The 21,254-nt window shown below is 46.8% G+C and overlaps 1 protein-coding gene across 1 annotated transcript; it reads right to left on the minus strand.

Moving 5' to 3' along the window:
- Positions 1–13,747: 13,747 nt before the first annotated feature.
- On the minus strand, positions 13,748–16,690 carry LOC120989423 (olfactory receptor 1009-like). The gene is made up of 2 exons (XM_040417514.1): positions 16,661–16,690; positions 13,748–14,677 (listed from the first exon to the last, which is right to left on the minus strand). The coding sequence occupies exons 1-2, from the start codon at positions 16,688–16,690 to the stop codon at positions 13,748–13,750; spliced, it is 960 nt and encodes a 319-aa protein (XP_040273448.1).
- Positions 16,691–21,254: the final 4,564 nt, after the last annotated feature.

Below are 21,254 nucleotides of genomic sequence, written 5' to 3' on the forward strand. Positions count from 1 at the left end.
CAGGGCCTCACGGTTGCCCCAGCACCGGTTCATCTCATTTCATCAAGGCACACCAATGTCACGGTTTCATGCAAGTCACCAACATTCATTTCTGTCACACCTGTTCATGCGTTCTCATTTACAATCCGCACCACCAGTTGGTCATACACACTGGCAGCATGCGGCATGGTTCCTGGTTCAAACACCCCCCCCTTTTCTGTTGTTTTCCACACGCTGCACCCATGTCACCAGCAGCTCCTTTTCAGGCCCTCTGGCGTCTCCACAGGGCCGTCATGCCGGCCAGCAACCTGCTGATCCCAGCACATTCCCCGGTTGGTTCACCCCAAACAAACATTCATCATGCGCAGCACAGTGGGCTGCTGCCGTGCACCCCCCCCATTCATTTTTCACTTTTACTGGGCTGCCGTTCGTCCCTTCCCTGTCGCCTCCTGCCTGTTGCCGCTCCTCCTGCCGCGCGGCCGATGGCGCCCGACCGCGTCCTGGGGCCTGGTCTGCGCATGCGCGGCCGGGGGTTCTGCGCATGCGCGGCTTTTTCGATGGCGCATGCGCAGTGTCCCGACGCCTCCGGACGTTTGTGTTCAACACACTGATTCTTCCCAGCCTCCACATGTCACTCCTCAGTCACAAACCCCCCCCCGGTCATTTATGTGCGCAGTCGTGGGGGCCAGCAGCCCCCCCCCTTTCCATTCATTACCTGCACTGGGCTCACCGCGGCCGTAACATCCCCTCACCACCTGCTGGCTGGTTGCCGCTCCCCCTGCCGCGCGGCCGGCCGCGTCCTGGGGCCTGGTCTGCGCGTGCGCGGCCGGGGTTCTGCGCATGCGCGACGGCTCGTCTGCGCGTGCGCGGTGTCCCGGCGGCCGTGCGCGCGGCATCTGTGTCCGGGGGGCCGCCGTCGGGCGGCAGGGGAGGCCACACATTCCCCAGGAGCCCCAATAAAGTCATGAAACACATCACACCCATGAAATAAACAGGGAATCATGAGCAGGCCCCTCTTGGCCAAAATCGTACATGATCTCACCATGCTGATCGCCGGAGGGGCATAGACTTCCCATCCGCATTCAGCTACAGTGACTGTCTCTAAAGGGGTCGTCACCTTTTCACAACCATGTTCAAAAAAAAAAAAAAAAAAAAAATAATATATAATATTTATATTTTTGCTTCATATTCAATAAACATGTGGGAATTGCGGGGGCACGTTCCAGAAATGTTCCAAAAAAAAAAAAAAAAAAACCCAAGAAATATTTTGCAGGCGCACACTTTCCGCCTGCCCATGGCCACGGCACGCACTGGTCTCGTTCACATCAGGCGCAAGCTGTCATTTCATGTGTAACCGCCATGATCCTCCCGGTCATACATATGTACCACATGCATTTACGCTTTTCATCACGCTATGTCATGTTTACCCTCCCCCTTATTTTTTAGGCGGTCAACCTATACTGTTTTACACTACCGTGTATCCGGAGAATTTTTCTTGGTACCAGGTACGTTCACCTGCTCATTTACCAAAATCTTCCTTACATTTCGGATGGTCCCGTTAGGGTCAGCGTGCTGGCTTTAGGGGCACGATCATCCCACTAGGTAACCCCCCCCCCTTTTCTTGGCTTCGCCGACAGTTAGTGGTCCCGCGAGGCCGACACCCCGCCTCAAACGTACGGAGGCACCTGCCCAACGCGCCACCTCGTTAGTAAGCCGCCTCGCATGTTGCATAGAGAGGGCCTCACCTGTCACTCCCTTCCCCTAGTCCTGTCTTACAGTCACCGAGAGGCCAACGCTCCTGCCGCTACCACGAGTGGCCTCATTACCCCCTCGCGCCAAATCATAGGTAGAGCCTCTCAAAGCCGCTTGGCAATTAGCAGGGCCTCATCTGTCACCATGCAAGTGTAATTTTTCGCCATTTGGCCTAGCTAGCCAGCACGATCCTGCATGGCCTCAAATTAATCAACTTTTTTATTGTAGTATGTCGCTGGATGGGTTGGAAAACTTCTCCCTACCTGGCACCCCTGCTAGATCTGTCACTGCCACTTCGGGAGACGATCTAGCCAGTCCAGCGTCCATCCGGTCCTGGACAATTCCTCGCATCACGGCGGAGTTGAGGAAACGGCATGTTCCCTTCCCCGCCACGGCTAGGAAAGCGGAGCTGTTCCGGCTGTTACGCGCTTCAACCGATACTAGCGATGCGGGGCAAGGACCCAGCCAGTCCGGCACCGGGGACATCCATGCCATGCTAGCCTCTCTGATGACATCCATGTCAACAATCAACGCCAGGCTGGAGAGGCTGGAAACGGTCACCACGACCCTCTCCTTGGCGGGTCCGCCACCGGCGGCATCACCGGCACCGGTCGGTTTGCCGGTGGTCACACCATCCACTAGCGTGGAGGACCGGGAAGTCAACCCGGCGCATATGATTCCTGAGCACTTGAAACGGGATATCCTGGAAGGTAAGGATATAAACCTGGCCTCCCTTCTGATTGCCTCCCAGGACGTGGTCGAAAACACGACGTACGCCTATGACGAGGTGTCAGTTGTGGTCAAGTCCAGGGATGCCCGGCTCAATAGGAAATTGACCATTCCCGAATTCGTGTTGGCCTTCGGAATCTACAGAGAGGTCATCTGTGCGGTCTACCCCAACAGAAGGGAGGAATTCGACCTCTACTTACACAAACTGGTGGATTTGGGCAACAAATACGGAGGGTCAGCGTTTTATGACTATCACAGGTCTTTTTCGGCAAAGGTGGCAGGGGCTTTCTCCCAGTACGGAGTCCGCTCCAACTGGGCGAGGATCGACACGGTCATTTTTTGTCGCCACTTCGCAGGCCTTAGGACCCCAGCCTGTGCGCACTGCTCCTCCACGGCCCACACCACCAATTTCTGCCCGAACACGTCGGTCAGACAGGGCCCCTCCCAGGCAGCTGGTCCCTCCGGGGTCCCGGAGAGACTGGCCCGGGACAAACTGGGTCGGCCGATCAAATTTCTAGGCAAATCGATGATTTGCAATAATTTCAATGAGGGGTCCTGTAATTATAACGGATGTAAATTGTTACACATATGCACCAAATGTTTCCGGGCACATGCCAAGTCCATGTGTCCAAATAAAATGTTTACCAAACCGTATCTAACAACTATCAACATGCCAGTTTTTACCGCGCTCATGTCGCAACACCCCTCCAGGCATCTATCAGATTTCCTCGTTTCAGGATTGACAGAAGGATTTCACACGGGCATCCTGTATATGCCAACAGGCACCCTGGAATGTCCCAATCTTTTATCCGCTCTACACAACCCCACCGCCATTGACGCCCTCATAGCCCAAGAGGTAACAGAGGGTTTTGTGCTAGGTCCTTTCAAGACTCCCCCATTCGCCACATGGCGCACCAACCCCATTGGCGTCGTCACTGGGAAATCTTCCCAGAAACAGAGGCTCATCATCGACCTATCGGCACCTCACGGGACGGGCAACCCCAGTCTCAACTCCCTCATTCCCTCGGAGGAATTCTCTCTGCAGTATACCACCATAGATCACGCCATCACGGCCATCAGTCAAGCAGGGGTGGGGGCATGGCTCAGCAAAACCGACATCGCCAACGCCTTCAAATTACTTCCGATTCACCCTACACTGTGGCACCTGCATGGCATCAAGTGGTCTGGGGATTATTATTTTTTCTCCCGATTGACCTTCGGGTCCAAAAGCAGCCCGGCCATCTTCGACGTGTTTGCGGAAGCATTATGCTGGTTGCTATTGAATATAGCAAGGTGCCCGCTGGTTTTACATTACCTTGATGACTTCCTATTGGTGGAAGAAAACACTTCCCCTCCTTCCAGCCTCAGAGCCACCATCAAGCTGTTCAAGGAACTGGGGGTCCCCCTCTCCACCAAGAAGACAGAGGGGCCGGACACGATCATCACCTTCCTGGGTATCCAGTTGGATTCAGCTTCAATGCAAGCCAGTTTGCCGTCCGGGAAGATCCAGGACATCCTCACCCACATAGACGGCTATCTTCAACTCGGCACCTGCAACCGCAGAGAACTACAGTCCCTGCTGGGCTCCCTGAACTTTGCCATGCGCATCATACCCCAGGGTCGCTCGTTTATTTCACGGCTTCTGCACCTCTTCCCCTTGTTTCTACACGACTCGCACAGATTGTCCCTGGATGCCCACGCTGCGGCGGATCTGGGTATGTGGAGGAGATTTCTGTCCACCTGGAATGGTAGGAGCTTGTTTCTCCCTCAGCTGTCGGACTCTTCCCCCTCTATCTGGTCAGATGCGGCATCTACCACAGGCTTTGCGGCCATATTTGGGGACGATTGGCTGTGGGGCAGCTGGCCTCCTGAGGTCCAGGGTCTGGAAGGATTCTCCACTACCTCAGCGCTTTTTGAGATCTATCCCATCGTAGCGGCTGCCGTGGCGTGGGGTCATTTATGGGCAAATCTGGCGGTCCGCTGCTACTCGGACAACCAAGCAACCTGCCAGATTATAAATAAAGGTCGTTCTAAATCCCTCACAATCATGAGGTTCATGCGAAGACTTACTTGGCTGGCCGCCTGCAACAATTTTTTCCTGCATTGTTTCCATGTCCCAGGGGTGTGCAATTCGGCTGCTGACAATTTATCTCGCTTCAAATTTCAGGCTTTTCATCAGGATCTCCCATCAGCATCACCCACTGCCTCCAGCACCCCGTCATTTCAGCAACTCATTCTGGACTAGAGGCCATCATGCGGCATAGCCAGTCTTTGTCCCACTTTTCACTATCAGTCAATACACATAGAGCATACAACAGAGCATTCACGCTATTCAACAGATTCCTGGTAGAACACAACATCACGCACCCTTTCATCATGACGTCTGTTTTGGGATTTGCTTCTTTTTGCCACCTCAAACTAAAAATGTCATACAACACCATCAAACTGTATCTTACTGGCATTCAACATCATATGCTAATCTTGCACCCTAACTACACCAGCTTCATGGCCTCCCACCAAATCAAAACAATACTCAGAGGCATTCAGAAGACGGAACCCGCACGTCCAGCCCAAAGGCTGCCCATCAACAGTCATGTTTTCAAGGCATTATCCGACCTGCTGGACGCCACGCCTTTTGATACAAATACCAACGCGGTCATCAAAGCTGCTATTTACTTGGCCTTCTACGGGTTCCTGAGGCCCGGGGAATTCACTACCACCTCCACATCCCAAACCTCATCTTGTCTCCTTGTCTCCCACTTATCTAAACACCTGGATCACTACGTCCTGACCTTACCTCACTCCAAGAGTAGTCAGCGTTCACCTATCAACATCTCATATTACCCCACGCACAACAAATGGTGTCCGGTGAGGGTGCTGGACACATACAGTCAGCTTCACAGGTTCCTACCCTCTCAACCGCTACTTCAACTTCATGGATCGGTGCTCACCACGACCACCTTCATGATCCATGTCAGATCATTTCTCACCCAACTGGGCCTTGACGCGGCCAACTACTCGGGGCACTCCTTTCGCATCGGAGCTGCATCCACGGCCTCCAGTGCCAACATCCCTGCCCATGTTATCAAGAAATTGGGACGCTGGAAGTCGTCCGCTTACGCACGATACATTCCCAATCCAGCGCAAGAGTTAAGGGTGGCTTTCCAAAGCATGTCGGGTTGAGCTGTTTACATGTTTTATTGGTTACAAATAAACTGGTTTATTTCCATTTTTGCCCTCTTCTTTCTTAGGCCTACCTCGTCCTCGGTTTCGGCACACCACAACCGACTGCATTTCTTTCCCTGCTTCCCAGGGCTCTTCTCTGTACTACCGTAAGCACCTAACACAAGTATTAAGGCATTTGCCTGGATTTGTGGGAGGGGCTGAGGTCCGCCTCCAGCCTATTTAGGGCACCCCCCTTACCTGGCTCCTGCACCGTCTGAGGTCTGAGCTTTGTCCCTCCCACCACTCCACTCATTTACAACTCATTTCTTTTATGTCTTTTTCCTTGGGTGGGCCCTCTTCTTTCTTAGGCCTACCTCGTCCTCGGTTTCGGCACACCACAACCGACTGCATTTCTTTCCCTGCTTCCCAGGGCTCTTCTCTGTACTACCGTAAGCACCTAACACAAATATATATATATATATATATATATATGTGACTACACCACGGATCTAATACACCTAACTGTCCGTCCTACTGGTCTCTGTCCTAATTGGACTAAGTCATCATTTATCTACGAGCTCATGTGTATGTGTTTCGATTACTTCAGCACACATGGGGTTAATGTATCTGACAGGGAACTCAGGTATATGGATGACTTGTCGCCGATATGTACATTGCTATTTGCTATTCTATATATGTGCACTGTTTCAGCGCGACATTTTTTGCATTCAGCACTATTTCCATTCTGTCCCAATATGTATTTTTCATGGGCATTATATTGAAATTAATCACCGATTGTTCCCTGTTAAATATTTTTGAGTGTGTTGACACTCAGTGCAGGATCGCGGCATGAAGAGGGGCGGGTCTCTCACACACCCACCTCATGTGACTCGCCAGCTGCCGCTGGATCCGCCCAGCCGTGGGAGGGGTTTTCTCCCTATTTAAACTGCAGAGAGCGGTTTAAATAGCCACCAGAGACTGACGGCACCTACATGTTTGTTTGTCCAACATTTAACCTAGCTCCTGATGAGCCTCTACAAGGTGAAACATTGAGCTATAATAATAGATTTAGGGCACGGACAGAGCACATCCACATGCTATTTAGGGCATATAGCTGTCAGCTGGATTAGAGATAAAGAAATCAGCCAGCAGCACTCCAATATTGCAAGGAAATTGTGAATTTATTGACCCAAAGTCAAGCGACGTTTCGACAGCTTGTTGCTGTCTTTATCAAGCCTAGTGCACAAGTGTTACAAGCGTGCTTTATAAAGGGACATTGATCAACTAGTGATATAACACCAATTAATAAAACATGATAAAAAATCGATATATATAGTGATACAAGTAGTTACATAAATACATGGAAATCACTGCAATATATAATGTTTCTTTTTTGTTTTTTGTTTTTAGATAAAGAATACTCTCAAGGTCATAACTGTGGTGCTGTATGATGTAAAGTCCATTGCGGCTCCAGTCGGCTACCCACACTGTATATATTGGATCCATACCATGATGTTTGGACTGCTGTTGCAACACCAATGCGTATTGTTGTTTGTTTTGCACTAGTTGTCCGCCCAAACAGTCGTTATATCTTCAATAAATATTTATATTTTTATATACTTTATAGGGTACATTAATATTTTCCATATATACAGCTATAGCTGTGAGACTGAAATGCATATGTGATGGAGTGATGCACCCTTATATATGAGTAGTGGCGGTTCGTGGGTTCACCTTGGCGACGCCTACTTCTCTGCCATTCTAACACTGATGGATCACTAACGTGACCTGTCAGTGTTGGGTATCTTTCTCTATTCACTATTTGCATAGCCTCTTATATCTGCTCTATAGGTTGATAAGACGCTTAATCCAGTGACCTTATATGTATATCATGTAGATCACGGGCTGTTGGTGTCCTAGACCTTATCTCCCATATAAGTTCTGGTTACCTTATATTTCCACTATTCCGTTCCCTATATCCATTAATTCATTCATATATATGACTACGATTACGTAGTGACTGGTGGACGGCTTCTACTGCTACCCTGACATGCGCATACCAGCTGTGAGGCCGTTTCAGCCATCCTGAGTGTGGTTGCCAGTATGTTCCTGGACGCCAGAAGTAACGCGATATTTATTTGTCTCGCGCATGCGCAGTTAGTATATGGGAACGCCGCGGAGCACACGATCTGAATCACATACAGTCACCCAGCTGACAGTGAGTGTTTTTAACTTCACGCAATCATGTTTAACTTCACGCAATTATTGTTCTCACCTGCACCCATTATGATCTTCTGTACACAACGTAAAGGATGTTGTAATTATGAATTTTTATTTATCCTCACTATACTTGTTAGATCATGGCAGTGATTTCCATGTATTTATGTAACTACTTGTATCACTATATATATCGATTTTTTATCATGTTTTATTAATTGGTGTTATATCACTAGTTGATCAATGTCCCTTTATAAAGCACGCTTGTAACACTTGTGCACTAGGCTTGATAAAGACAGCAACAAGCTGTCGAAACGTCGCTTGACTTTGGGTCAATAAATTCACAATTTCCTTGCAATATTGGAGTGCTGCTGGCTGATTTCTTTATCTCTAGTTCATTGGACCTAGGTGCTGGTCCTCACTGGCCGGACGTGCACCCTACGCTTCTACAGTGTGCTGCTTCCTCGTTTTCCATACTCTGTCAGCTGGATTAGCTAGGACCTTGAGTGTTTGCTGCATGGAGGGGCTTGCAGGGACTAATTGCACCGAGAGAGGAGAACTCCTCCCTGGAGTGTATTGCACCCTTAGTCCCGTCCTAGGTTTAGATGTCGCAGAGCTACATGGAAGGACACCAATCTCCCCGGAGAAGAGACTCGACATCCTCCCTGACGAACCCGTGAGACTCCAGAAGATTCCTCTTGGCTTTGGGATAGAACTCAAACATCTCCTGCTAGACTTCAGCCAAGAAGACAAAATACTTCAGAATCTTCGAGAAACAGAGAAGCAGGCCACCATCCAACTGACGCACGACAAGAACAAAATAACGGCAATCACTACCGCCTTGGGCAAGGACTCCAAGGTCTCCTGGTGGGAAAGTCTGTTCTGCTACAGTCCAAAGGCAACAACCTTCTTCAACCTATTGATACACCCGGTGATAGTTCTTCTGGTTCTGGTAATCGTCATGTACACGGGACTGTGTCTAATCTACAGGAGGGTCAAAAGACTTGCGGACCAGCTAAACCATAACCAGACAGAACTTCACGAAGTTAATCGTAGGAGGCTCAGGACTTAGCTCCAACAAAGTCCTGAAGCCAGAGACTGCATGGATATACTGTTTCCTATGAGGGTCGGGATGAAAATCCAAAAGCCATCCTGTGACCTCATAGTATTGTGTGTGTGTGTATATATATTGTATTGTAGTAGGTTTTCCTATGAGGGTTCAGGATGAACATCCAAAGCCATCCTGTGACCTCATAGCATTGTGTGTATGTATATATCGTATTGTAGTAGATTTTCATATGAGGGTTCGGGATATAATCCTAGGCCACCCTGTAACCTCATCATATTATGTATTGATTATTTGCATGTGAGTTCCTTGTGTACTGTGGGGGGTTAGCTCTTCTCTGGAAGTCATTCTCACAGATACGCCTTTAGGACACCAGGTTTCAGGTCCAAACAGTGCATTTATTGTTCAACACCAGCAACAATAAAATGACAAAATAATAAACACTCGCCCGTCCAGGCTCTAACTAAACATAAAGTTTCCTGACTCACCTAGGTCCCAGTTCACACCCTGTGAACTCATGCGGCTTTGTCAGCCAATGTCCCACAGCCTCCTGGCTGTACAGAGCACAGTACGCCCACTGTCTCCAGTTCAGTATTTCTTGTGGGGGATTTGGGCTCAGTAGTCTGCCTGACTATGGCCCTGCGACCCTCCCAGGCGTCGCTGCGTCCCCCAACTCCAGGCTATCTCCCAGCCTTGTGGTCCCTCAGCCTTGCCCAGCTGATAGCACACTGACAGAGGCCTCCAGGCCTCTGTCCACAGGTAACACACTCCCCCCTTCTGATACCCTGGGAGGTGCTTTATGCCAGGCTGATTACATCCAGCTTGTCTCACCTGTGGTGGAACAGGGGTGTGGTCCGCACTATCCACCCCTTCCTTGCCTCTAACCTGCGTGAGACCTGTCACTGTCTCACAGTACCCATGGACACTCTAGGTGCAAGTGTGCGACAGCCATGCTACAATATGGCTGGACGCACACTTGCATCCTATAGTCATTTCCCAATGACACGGGGGTCTGTTAACTACCGGCGTCTTTGGAGGTGTAGTGAGATAGGCCAGGTTGCACGAGTCTCTATGGGTACACACTGAATTGTATTGGGCTGTATTGGGAGGGATGTGACCTGTTTGTGTGAGTGGGGAAGAGTAGATTCCCTAGGGTCAGGCCCCTCATTTACTAAGGTATTTGCCGCTTTAACATCGACAATGGTGACTTTTTGTAAGGGTTGGACTGAATGGTGGTAGTGCGGGGTTCCCTCTTGCAGTTAGAATTTAGGTACTATAACATCACCTCTTACCAGAAATTCTGACCTGCCTTGTAAAAACCTACATATCTGTCCAAGGGAGAACCTCTCCAACAACTGAGTCTTCAATCAAGATGAAAGTCGTACTTATGTTAAAAGACCAGCCTACGGCCGTCCGTACCCTATAAGGAGGTGCTACATGGATTAAGGGGAAAGTCATTCCAGAATCATTGGGAGGGACTGACACCGAAAGACTGGCACTGACACTGGGGGTGACGGACGCCAGAAGAACAACACTGGCAAAGAGAAAGAACACGGTCACTGAGTGGAGTGATCTAAAGACGGCGAGGGTGGAGCCATTCAGGAGTCAGAAATAGACTACACAGGGAGTGGCTGACACCTGAGGATCATAATGTAAGATGCCAAGGAAGTTATCCAAAGAGAAGAAGACGGTGTATTCGATGGATGGAAACGTTTGGTGAAGGGCAGGTCGGAGGTGTTAGTCATGATGGGTTATGTCTAGGTACCTAAGGGCCATATTACTTCAGTCCTTCCTGAACTGTCACCAAGAGTGCGATTGAGAGGAGACAAATACATCCCAACCCTTCCCCAAAATGTTTATTGTCGTATTCCCGACAACAGAGGGATTGTTGAGGGAAGTGTCATATTCAAGTATATATATGTATATATGCCCTGACATATATGCATATATATGGGCCCTTTTTCTGGGCCCGTCCAGGTAGGATGTGTATGCATTCATGGAGATGTATCTATGTATGCCCCCTTGGCAGCATACATCTCTATGTATATAGTGTATATTGTATGGGTGGGTTTCATGGGTATGGGTACATATATGTCTATGGATGTGCCCCAAACATCTATGGATATATATGTACCCCTATGTATATATATATATATTATAGGTGGGCTTATTAATAAGATCCTCTGCCCTTTGTCACCATCTCCAGCAGCGCCAGAGATGGTGTGCCTAACAGTGCCTAACAGGGACATGGGAACAAAGAGTTCCCATGCCCCTGTGGATGGCTTACCTCCGGCGCTGTAATTACAAAGGATCAAAGGATCCCCCCACCTGGAAGCGCGCTCCAAGATGTGCAAGCCGGCACGGTGACGTCATATCACCGCAGTGGTGGGACGAGAGCGGGCGCCGCCAAGCTTAAATAGGCCGGCGGCGCTACGCTCAGGAGTCAGGTAAGACCACCAGGAGCAGGAAGAAGCATCCCCTGGAAAAACGAGCCCCCCTGGACAACGAGCATACCACCGCTGAGTATCGATTTATTAGCTATTATTAACCCATTGGTATTACCCTCCCTATACCACCAACGATATATATATATATTATTCCCCTGCCCTATACCACCAACGATCCCCTGCCATATTTACCCCTGTATTCCCTGATTCCCCTGCATTAACCCTTACACCACCAAAGAACCCTAATTCCCCTATGTTCCCCTATAGCCCCTGCTTCCCTTGGTTTACCCCTAATCCCCTATAACCCTTGGTAACCCTTACCTTCTTCTGCAGCTCATTTACCCTTACCCCCTGAACCCTTGGTAACCCTTACCTTCCCCTGCCCTGAGCATAATTTCCCTGTGTCCTCCCAGGATCCCTCATATCCCCTGCTACCCTGGTATTGCCTCTGTGCTTCTACCCCTGATACCCCTTCACTGCTGCCCAGCAGCAGTAGTGTCCGTATTAACCCCTTGTTATTCCCCGTAGGGATAGTATATTGACAGGATTGGGTGGGCGGCTATTAAAGTGTATGTATGTGTATTATTGTAATTGTAGTTAGATTCTGGGGAGGAATTGGGACTGTGTTAGTGTAGTTAGAACCGTATTAGTGTGTTGTTATAGTGTGTGTACTTATATTGCTGTGTGCTGCTATAAATATATATATCTATTCCCTTGATATAGATATTGTGGCAAAACCAACCTCGCCACTGGGTTTTGGAGAGGCCTGTTTACCAGCCTCTTGCCTCAGGATTATGACCCATACTAACTTTAAAGGAGAAGACAGACCGGCCGCACAGCTTAAATCTGTCTTTGGAATTGTATTTTGTTATGTGAGGGGAACCAGATAGCTAATTTTATTGTATTCGTGTATTCTGAGTGCCATTCACCTAATGATATGCACTCAGACTTGAGCTATCTGGGAATATGTTAAATGTCTGTGTTTGCTGTGGGGGTGTGACATTGTGTGTTTGGGTGGTGATTTCTGTCCTGTTGTCCCCACATGTGTATTGGCGATTTCCCTTTGTCCTGAGAGATAATTGAATTGCTCCTCGGGTGTCTCCAGGGCAGAGAGGAGGAAACCATGATGCACTGTGGGGATGTGTTGTGTCTGTGTATCCTGAGTTGCTACGTATCTGTCCTGTGTCACAGTCTTCCTTCTGGTCCCCTAGGGGCGTGTCCACCAGATGGGGAACTGCATAAATACGGGCAAGTAGCCCTCAATAAAGTGTTCCTGTTTTACCCTTTATCATGTTGAGGCTGATGTTTGGGTAACTGACCGACGCTGGGGATTGCTATACGCTTAAGATTTGCTATACTCTCCTGGCTCTCTGGTTTTAGCAGAGGTGCACCCACTGGAGCCTGGAGCCTTGTCGTAGGTCCAGGGTGGGTAGGAGACGGCGAGACCTCAACCAAGCTTCGGCGGTTCGTGGGGTCTGTAGTGCGTACGGTGTCAAGTGGAGTGCTTGGAGTCCTCGGAAAGCACTAGGAGCATCTATCGACGGAGGAACCCGATCAGGGTGCTAGGCGTTCCGTTACAGATATATATAGTTAAAAGCAAATATATTATACTGTGATGCATAGTGTATTAATAAATACCTTTTATTTAAGCACAGCGTGTAATCTTTTGTTGTAGTAAGGCGCCGCAGCAATAACCGCAGGTAGTTCAGTGTAGAGTAAAGCAATCAGTAGTGATTTGTTGTTAATTTAGGCATAAATAGGCTGGGTTATCACTAGACGATTCACGCCTATTTATGAATATTAATTATTGAGATTTACAAAAATAGCAATAATTAATATCTCCTTTAACAGTCACCTATACAAAGGTGGTTACTCCCCTCCCCCCTGGCAACGTTTAGTCCTAGACTTGGTAACCCTGTACTTGATGTTATAGCACATGATTACCTGTGATTTGAGCACGCCACAGTGGTTCTTTCACAGGTGCTGTCATTGCATGAGGTTACCACTGTTTATCCAGCAATTATACATATGTTGTATGACGAGCTGATGCTGTAGTTGGTCCGCACCTCTTGTACAGCCACATGTACTGGTGGGATCTTTACGCATCTCTTAAACGTCTAGTGTCAACATATAGTATATAATTTTTGTTTGTTTGTAGATTTAGGGACTTTCACACTTCTCCCTAGTTTTAGTGTATATCTAATAAATGTAAGTTTTATCTTAATCACAACGTTTCTTCCAGCTGTGACTCCTTCAATAATCGCGAAACGTAAATTTCTTAGCAGAGTTTTTCAAAAATCTTTAATTGTAGATATTACCATAATGATTTTTTTTTTCTTTCCTTAACCAATCAATATGAAAAATTTAGCATACAACACCTTGTTTTGCTAATTTACCAGATCTCATGCTTTTGAAATGTTCTTTGTACAGCTTCTCTAATGTCTTTATTCCTCAGACTGTATATAATGGGGTTAATCAAAGGAGTAAAGACAGTATAGAACAGGGAGAGAATTTTACTTATGGTGTTTGTCAGGACTTTCGATGGGACAACATAAATACTGAACATAGTCCAATAGAATGTGGAAACCACAATGAGGTGGGAGCTACAGGTGGAGAAGGCTTTCTGTCTACCAGTATTGGATGGGATCCTTAATATTGCTAAAATAATATATGTATAAGACACTACAATGATTGTGGTTGGCATTATTACAATTGGTATACCCATAATATAAACCACTAAGTGGATCATAGTGGTGTCAGAACAGGCAAGTTCTAGTAAGGGAATAAGATCACAGAATAAATGGTCAATGATATTTGGCCCACAAAAATTTAGTTTTGTCGTTTTTATGATGTGAATCAAAATGATAGAAAATCCAAGCAACCAACTGTTTATAGACAAAATTATGCAATATCCTCCTGTCATGATGGTGGAGTAGCGAAGTGGATTACAGATGGCCACATATCTGTCATAAGACATCACAGCGAGAAGAAAACACTCAAATGCTTCAGAGCCACAGAAGAAATACAACTGAGTGATGCAATCAATAATAGTTATGGTCCTTCCATTATTCAGAAGGATATAGAGCAGGTTGGGGACAATATCTGAGATAACAAAAATGTCACTGATGGACAGTTGTGAGATGAAGAAGTACATTGGGGTGTGGAGATTTTTGCTGGTGGACACCAGGGAGATGATCAGGAGGTTCCCACATATTGTTACACAATAAACCACCAGAAGAAGACAAAATAAGAAAATTCTTAAATATTGGCTGACTTGAAATCCTAACAGGTAAAACTCAGTGACCACAGTGAGATTGTTCTCCTACACATAGAACATACAGTAGTTATGCTGCAACAAACCAAAAGCAACAACATATAATAACTAGATGGTTATTAATTCATGTTCATGGCATAAATAATATACACTGTAATATCTACAAACCGGATTCCAAAAAAGTTGGGACACTATACAAATCGTGAATAAAAACTGAATGCAATGATGTGGAGGTGCCAACTTCTAATATTCTATTCAGAATAGAACATAAATCACGGAACAAAATTTAAACTGAGAAAATGTACCATTTTAAGGGAAAAATATGTTGAATCAGAATTTCATAGTGTCAACAAATCCCCAAAAAGTTGGGACAAGGCCATTTTCACCACTGTGTGGCATCTCCCCTTCTTCTTACAACACTCAACAGACATCTGGGGACGGAGGAGACCAGTTTCTCAAGTTTAGAAATAGGAATGCTCTCCCATTCTTGTCTAATACAGGCCTCTAACTTTGTTGCACCTTCCTCTTTATGATGCGCCAAATGTTCTCTATAGGTGAAAGATCTGGACTGCAGACTGGCCATTTCAGTACCCGGATCCTTCTCCTACGCAGCCATGATGTTGTGATTGATGCAGAATGTGGTCTGGCATTATCTTGTTGAAAAATGCAGGGTCTTCCCTGAAAGAGATGACGTCTGGATGGGAGCATATGTTGTTCTACCTGAATATATTTTTCTGCATTGATGGTGCCTTTCCAGACATGCAAGCTGCCCATGCCACACGCACTCATGCAACCCCATACCATCAGAGATGCAGGCTTCTGAACTAAGTGTTGATAACAACTTGGGTTGTCCTTGTCCTCTTTGGTCCGGATGACATGGCGTCCCAGATTTCCAAAAAGAACTTCGAATTGTGACTCGTCTGACCACAGAACAGTCTTCCATTTTGCCACACTCCATTTTAAATGATCCCTGGCCCAGTGAAAACGCCTGAGCTTGTGGATCTTGCTTAGAAATGGCTTCTTCTTTGCACTGTAGAGTTTCAGCTGGCGGATGGCACGGTGGATTGTGTTCACTGACAATGGTTTCTGGAAGTATTCCTGAGCCCATTCTGTGATTTCCTTTACAGTAGCATTCCTCTTTGTGGTGCAGTGTCGTTTAAGGGCCCGGAGATTATGGGCATCCAGTATGGTTTTACGGCCTTGACCCTTACGCACAGAGATTGTTCCAGATTCTCTGAATCTTCGGATGATGTTATGCACAGTTGATGATGATAGATGAAAAGTCTCTGCAATTTTTCGCTGGGTAACACCTTTCTGATATTGCTCCACTATCTTTCTGCGCAACATTGTGGGAATTGGTGATCCTCTACCCATCTTGGCTTCTGAGAGACACTGCCACTCTGAGAAGCTCTTTTTATACCCAATCATGTTGCCAATTGACCTAATTAGTGTTAATTGGTCTTCCAGCTCTTCGTTATGCTCAAATTTACTTTTTCCAGCCTCTTATTGCTACTTGTCCCAACTTTTTGGGGATTTGTTGACACCGTGAAAATTGGAATCAACGTATTTTTCCTTTAAAATGATACATTTACTCGGATTAAACGTTTGATCTGTCATCTACAGTCTATTACAAATAAAATATTGACATTTGCCATCTCCACATCATTGCATTCAGTTTTTATTCACAATTTGTTTAGTGTTCAAACTTTTTTGGAATCCGGTTTGTAGTTCTTTATGTCTTTAAAATTTAATCAAACCACTATATGGAGTCATTGAGTAATATAAAGAAATCAGATATTTTTGACACTTTTTTTATGAACAATAAAATTTAAATAGTAGCCTAAAATAGACAAAAAATACAAATCAGATTATTGTTTAATGTCAATGGTCAAACTCTGCCCTCTAAAGTCACATTTTAGTTAGGCAATAATGAGAACACATTTGTCTGTTTTTCCTAATCGATACATTCAGACAATCTGAAAGGAATCTTAAGCAGAATTCATTGTGAATTATTACATTAACAATACCTACATCAGATATTTCTTTCATCTTGATATTCATTTCCAGACGTATTTCTTATGAATACTAATTCTTCTATGAAAATCACTTCCCAGAGGCAATAGACAGCAGCACGGTCATGTTATGTGGCTGTCAGACATGTGAGTACGAGCTATAATGGGAATCCGCTCAGATTTTTATACTGAATCAGAGTCAAGGTGGCAGATAAACAAGTCTTGGGAGATTTTTTTTCTCCTTGTCTCATGAGTCCTGTTTGTGAAGTCAGCAAGACTATAGATATTAAATGAGAATTAAAAGTGTGTTCAATGAGGGAATGTGATGCAATTGTTTCAAATTTTGTACACATAACTTGTCTTGTATCTTGTAGTATTGGTTAGGGAAGTGGTGTCCAGGTTTAGGACTGAACCCAGATTTAAGCTTCCTATCACTTCTTTAGCATGTACGAGTGGACCATTTCTTTGCTTCGATGCTCCCCTTGCCTTGTGTTGCATTGCGCAGGGCAAGGTCTTTTTGTTGTTAGTGTTGGGGCCAAATATTCGAATCGCTAATATCACTACTTCGAGAATTTGCGAATATTTAGAGTATAGTGCTATATATTCGTATTCGTGAATATTCTAGATTTTCTTTAATCTGAAACCATGATCCCTCCAGGCTTCTTGCTTGTGGGCCAATGAGAAGGCTGCAATGTCTTTGTCTGAGCTTAGCAACATCCCTATCAACCAATAGGAAAGTTGCCTACCCCTTACTATGTAAGAACCTCCCCAGCTGCCATTTTCTGTGTTTTTTTGCAGTTCTGAGAGAGCAGTGTTATTGTTGTCCTCTGTGCTTTGCTGTATAATTACATTAGTTAGTTAGTTAGTTAGTTAGTTAGTTAGTTAGCTCATATATATAATACAGATAGTTAGTGGGAGATAGTCAGTGTAGGTTATATCCTGATATAGTGTAGCTGATTCCAGTGCAGGGTGTTAGTAGTGTGATAGGTTCTGCTGTCCATACATACATGCTACAGACATAGTGCTGAGATGTCACAACAATACGTAGGGCACCAATCAGTAATATGTAGTCAGACCTACTAAAATAAGAAGTTGCATGTATTGCGCCAAAATATTTGCATCATTAATTTGAGCAATCGGCCAACTACCACATATGCTCGAGCGCCATGTTCAAGTCTCCTCCCCGCACGTTTCGTGGCTGCTAAGCAGCCAATAAACGTGCAGGTAAGTACCGCCATCACTGTAATGCCATAGTCATGTTGGCTTCTGGCATTACAGTGATTGGCTGGCCGGAACGTGTCATCGGGTGCTATAAGGCACCCGATGACGTGGGTTCGGCTCATTGCGAGTTAGGGAGAGCTGCGCTTAGGAAGGGACAGATAGTGTAGGGAGTTTGTGATCGCAATTTATTCAATTTTAAAACGTTTCAAAGACCCAAAAGTCCTTTTAAAGGACTATTCTGTGTGGTGGCAGAAATGTAATTGTGCAAAATTGAACTCAAAAGTTTTCTTTTATACTTTGCAAAATAGCGATTATTTAGCTATATAGAAGGTGTCTGCAGTGACTTGTGACATCTGTGCAGCAATACCTTCTGTGTGTCAGGGGCAGAGATAGGAAGAAATTTTAGAGAAAACATTTTTTTTTTGCTGTCAACGGTGTAATCCAAGAATTGTGTGATCTGCGCTTCAATACCTTGTGTGGTTGTGAGGCCCAGATATAGGGAAAAATATAAATATAAATATAAACTACATCAGAAAACAGTGTATGTACTGCAGATTCCAATAATCTGGGCCTAAAATAGTGTCCATATTCTGTGGGGTTCTGTGACATACAGTACGCCAACTGAAAACTGTTTCTTTAGAGCAAAATCCAATAATCTGGGCCTAATCTAGTGTCCATATTCTGTGTGTTTCTGTGACATATACTGTCCTGCATCAGAAAACTGTGTCTTTAGCGGACTGTAAAAAAATCTGTGCCACATCTAGTGACAAAACCATTGATATGAAGAAGGTGAGCACTTAGGGACGGGAAAGTGGGTGTGATGCTGATGGTGCACGCAGAGGCCGTGGCCATGGGCGCAATGAAACTGTGCCTGCTGCCAGTGCACCAGAAAAAAAAAAAATCCACCGTACCCAGCTTCATGCCCAATTTAGCTGGGCGGTACAGGACAATACTGTCCAAGTCAGACCAGTGCGAACAGTTGGTCGGTTGGATTGCTGAAGATAATGCATCCAGTCCCTCCCTCTCTTCCACCAAGTCCAGTCTCTGTAGCCAAGAGTCTGGTCAACCGAATCCTCTCTCTGATCATCCTTCCTCCCACCATGGAGTGGCTTGCCAAACAAATGATCCCACACTCGAATATTCTGAGGAGCTTTTTCCAGCGCTACTATTAGATTTGGCCCTCACGCCCAGCATGCTTGAAAAGGGACCTGAGATATTGTGCCCTGATTCCCAACCTCTTGAGCCTTCACAGTCTCAAGAAGATGACGGTGGTGAATGAAAATCAATCGTTCATGAGGTGGATGATGATGAGACATAGTTACCAATCACTGAGGTTGTAGTTAGGTCAAGTCAGGAGAATGAGCAGAGTGAGGAAGTGGAAGAGTAGGTGGTTGACGATGAGGTCACTGACCCAACATGGGAAGGTGAAAACCTGAGCGAGAACAGCAGTACAGAGGGGGGGGGATCTGCAGCACCACAGCAGGCTGGAAGAGGCAGTGGGGTTGTAAAAGGGAGAAGTCGGCCCACACCAAACAGGCCCGCAACCGTTACACCGAGCACCCCATGCATAAATCTACCTTGCCATGGGGTAGGTGTTCCGCAGTATGGCGCTTTTTTGAGGAAAGTGCAGACGACAAAAGAGTGGTAGTTTGCAACCTGTGCCATATCAAAATGATCCGGGGCGTAAACACTAGCAAACTCACCACCACCAGCATGATCCGCCACATGGCATCCAAGCACTCTAACAAGTGGGCCGAATGCCTGGGTCCACAATCTGGGTCTGCGGGTCACATCACTGCCTCCTCTTCCCCTGTGTTACGCACTGCTGGCCAATCCCCTGTCGAAGGCGCAGGCCCTGATGCCCCACGCCCTGCATATGGACCTTCGCATGAACCATCAGCAACAACATCCACTTCCCTGTCACAGCGCAGGATCCAAATGTCCATAACACAGTTATTTGAACACAGGCGCAAATACCCACCCACCCGGCCATAGCACTAAATGCACAACTTTCAAAATGACTGGCCCTTGAAATGTTGCCATTTAGGCTTGTGGACACTGAGGCCTTCTGCAGCCTGATGTCTGCGGACGTCCCTCGGTACGCAGTCCCCAGCCGCCACTATTTTTCACGGTGTGTTGTGCCCCCCCTTACACCAGCATGTGTCCCAGAACATCACCCGTGCCCTGACTAACGCAGTTACTGGGAAGGTCCACTTAACCACGGATACATGGACAAGTGCTGGTGGCCAGGGATGCTACATTTCCCTTACCACACACTGGGTGATTGTTGTGGAGGCCGGGAGAGAATCGTACCCTGGGATGGCACAGGTGCTACACACGCCCAGGACTGCGGGCCCTACGTCCATGAGGGTCTCCGAAAGCAGCTATATTACTGGCTCCAACCCCCACTTCTCCTCCTCCGCCGCCTCCTCCTCCACTTCCACCTCCAGCAGCAGTCAGCCAACAGTCGCTAGCTGGAAGTTGTGTAGCACTGCTGTGGGTAAGCGTCAACAGGCCGTGCTAAAGTTGATCTATTTAAGGGACAAACAGCACACCGCCGCAGAGCTATGGCAGGGTATATGGGACCAGACCGAGCTGTGTCTCTCGCTACTCAACCTACAACTAGAGATGTCGCGAACATAACATTTTCCGTTCGCGAACGGCAAACGCGAATTTCCGCAAATGTTCGCGAACGGGCGAACCGCCATAGACTTCAATAGGCAGGCGAATTTTAAAACCCACAGGGACTCTTTCTGGCCACAATAGTAATGGAAAAGTTGTTTCAAGGGGACTAACACCTGGACTGTGGCATGCCGGAGGGGGATCCATGGCAAAACTCCCAATTACGTAGTTGACGCAGAGTCGGGTTTTAATCCATAAAGGGCATAAATCCCCTAACATTCCTAAATTGTTTGGAATAACGTGCTTTAAAACATCCAGTGTGTGTATACGATCAGGTATGATGTTGTATCGATCAGGTAGTGTAAGGGTAACGCCTGCTTCACAGTGACAGACCAAACTCTGACAGACCAAACTCCCCGTTTAACGCACCGCAAACAGTCCATTTGCACAACCGCAAACTCCCCATTTGCACAAGGTTGGATACCAAGCTAGTCATGTCCCGTTCCTTGTCCTCACTGACGTCATTGAAGGTCTCTTCCTCCACCCAGCCACGTACAACACCAAGGGTCCCCGAAAGGTGACAACAAGCCCCCTGGGACGCCTGCTGTGGTTGGTCTTCCACCTCCTCAAAGCCACCTTCCTCCTCTGACTCCTCTTCCTCAGACTCCTCTTCCAGCGTTGCCGCAGGTCCAGCAAGCGATGCTGATAAGGCTGTTTCTGGTGGTGATGGTGACCACAACTCTTCCTCTTCACGCTCATCTATGGCCTGA

This window comes from Bufo bufo, chromosome 1 (assembly GCF_905171765.1).
Source record: "Bufo bufo chromosome 1, aBufBuf1.1, whole genome shotgun sequence".
Classification (NCBI taxonomy): Eukaryota; Metazoa; Chordata; class Amphibia; order Anura; family Bufonidae; genus Bufo; species Bufo bufo.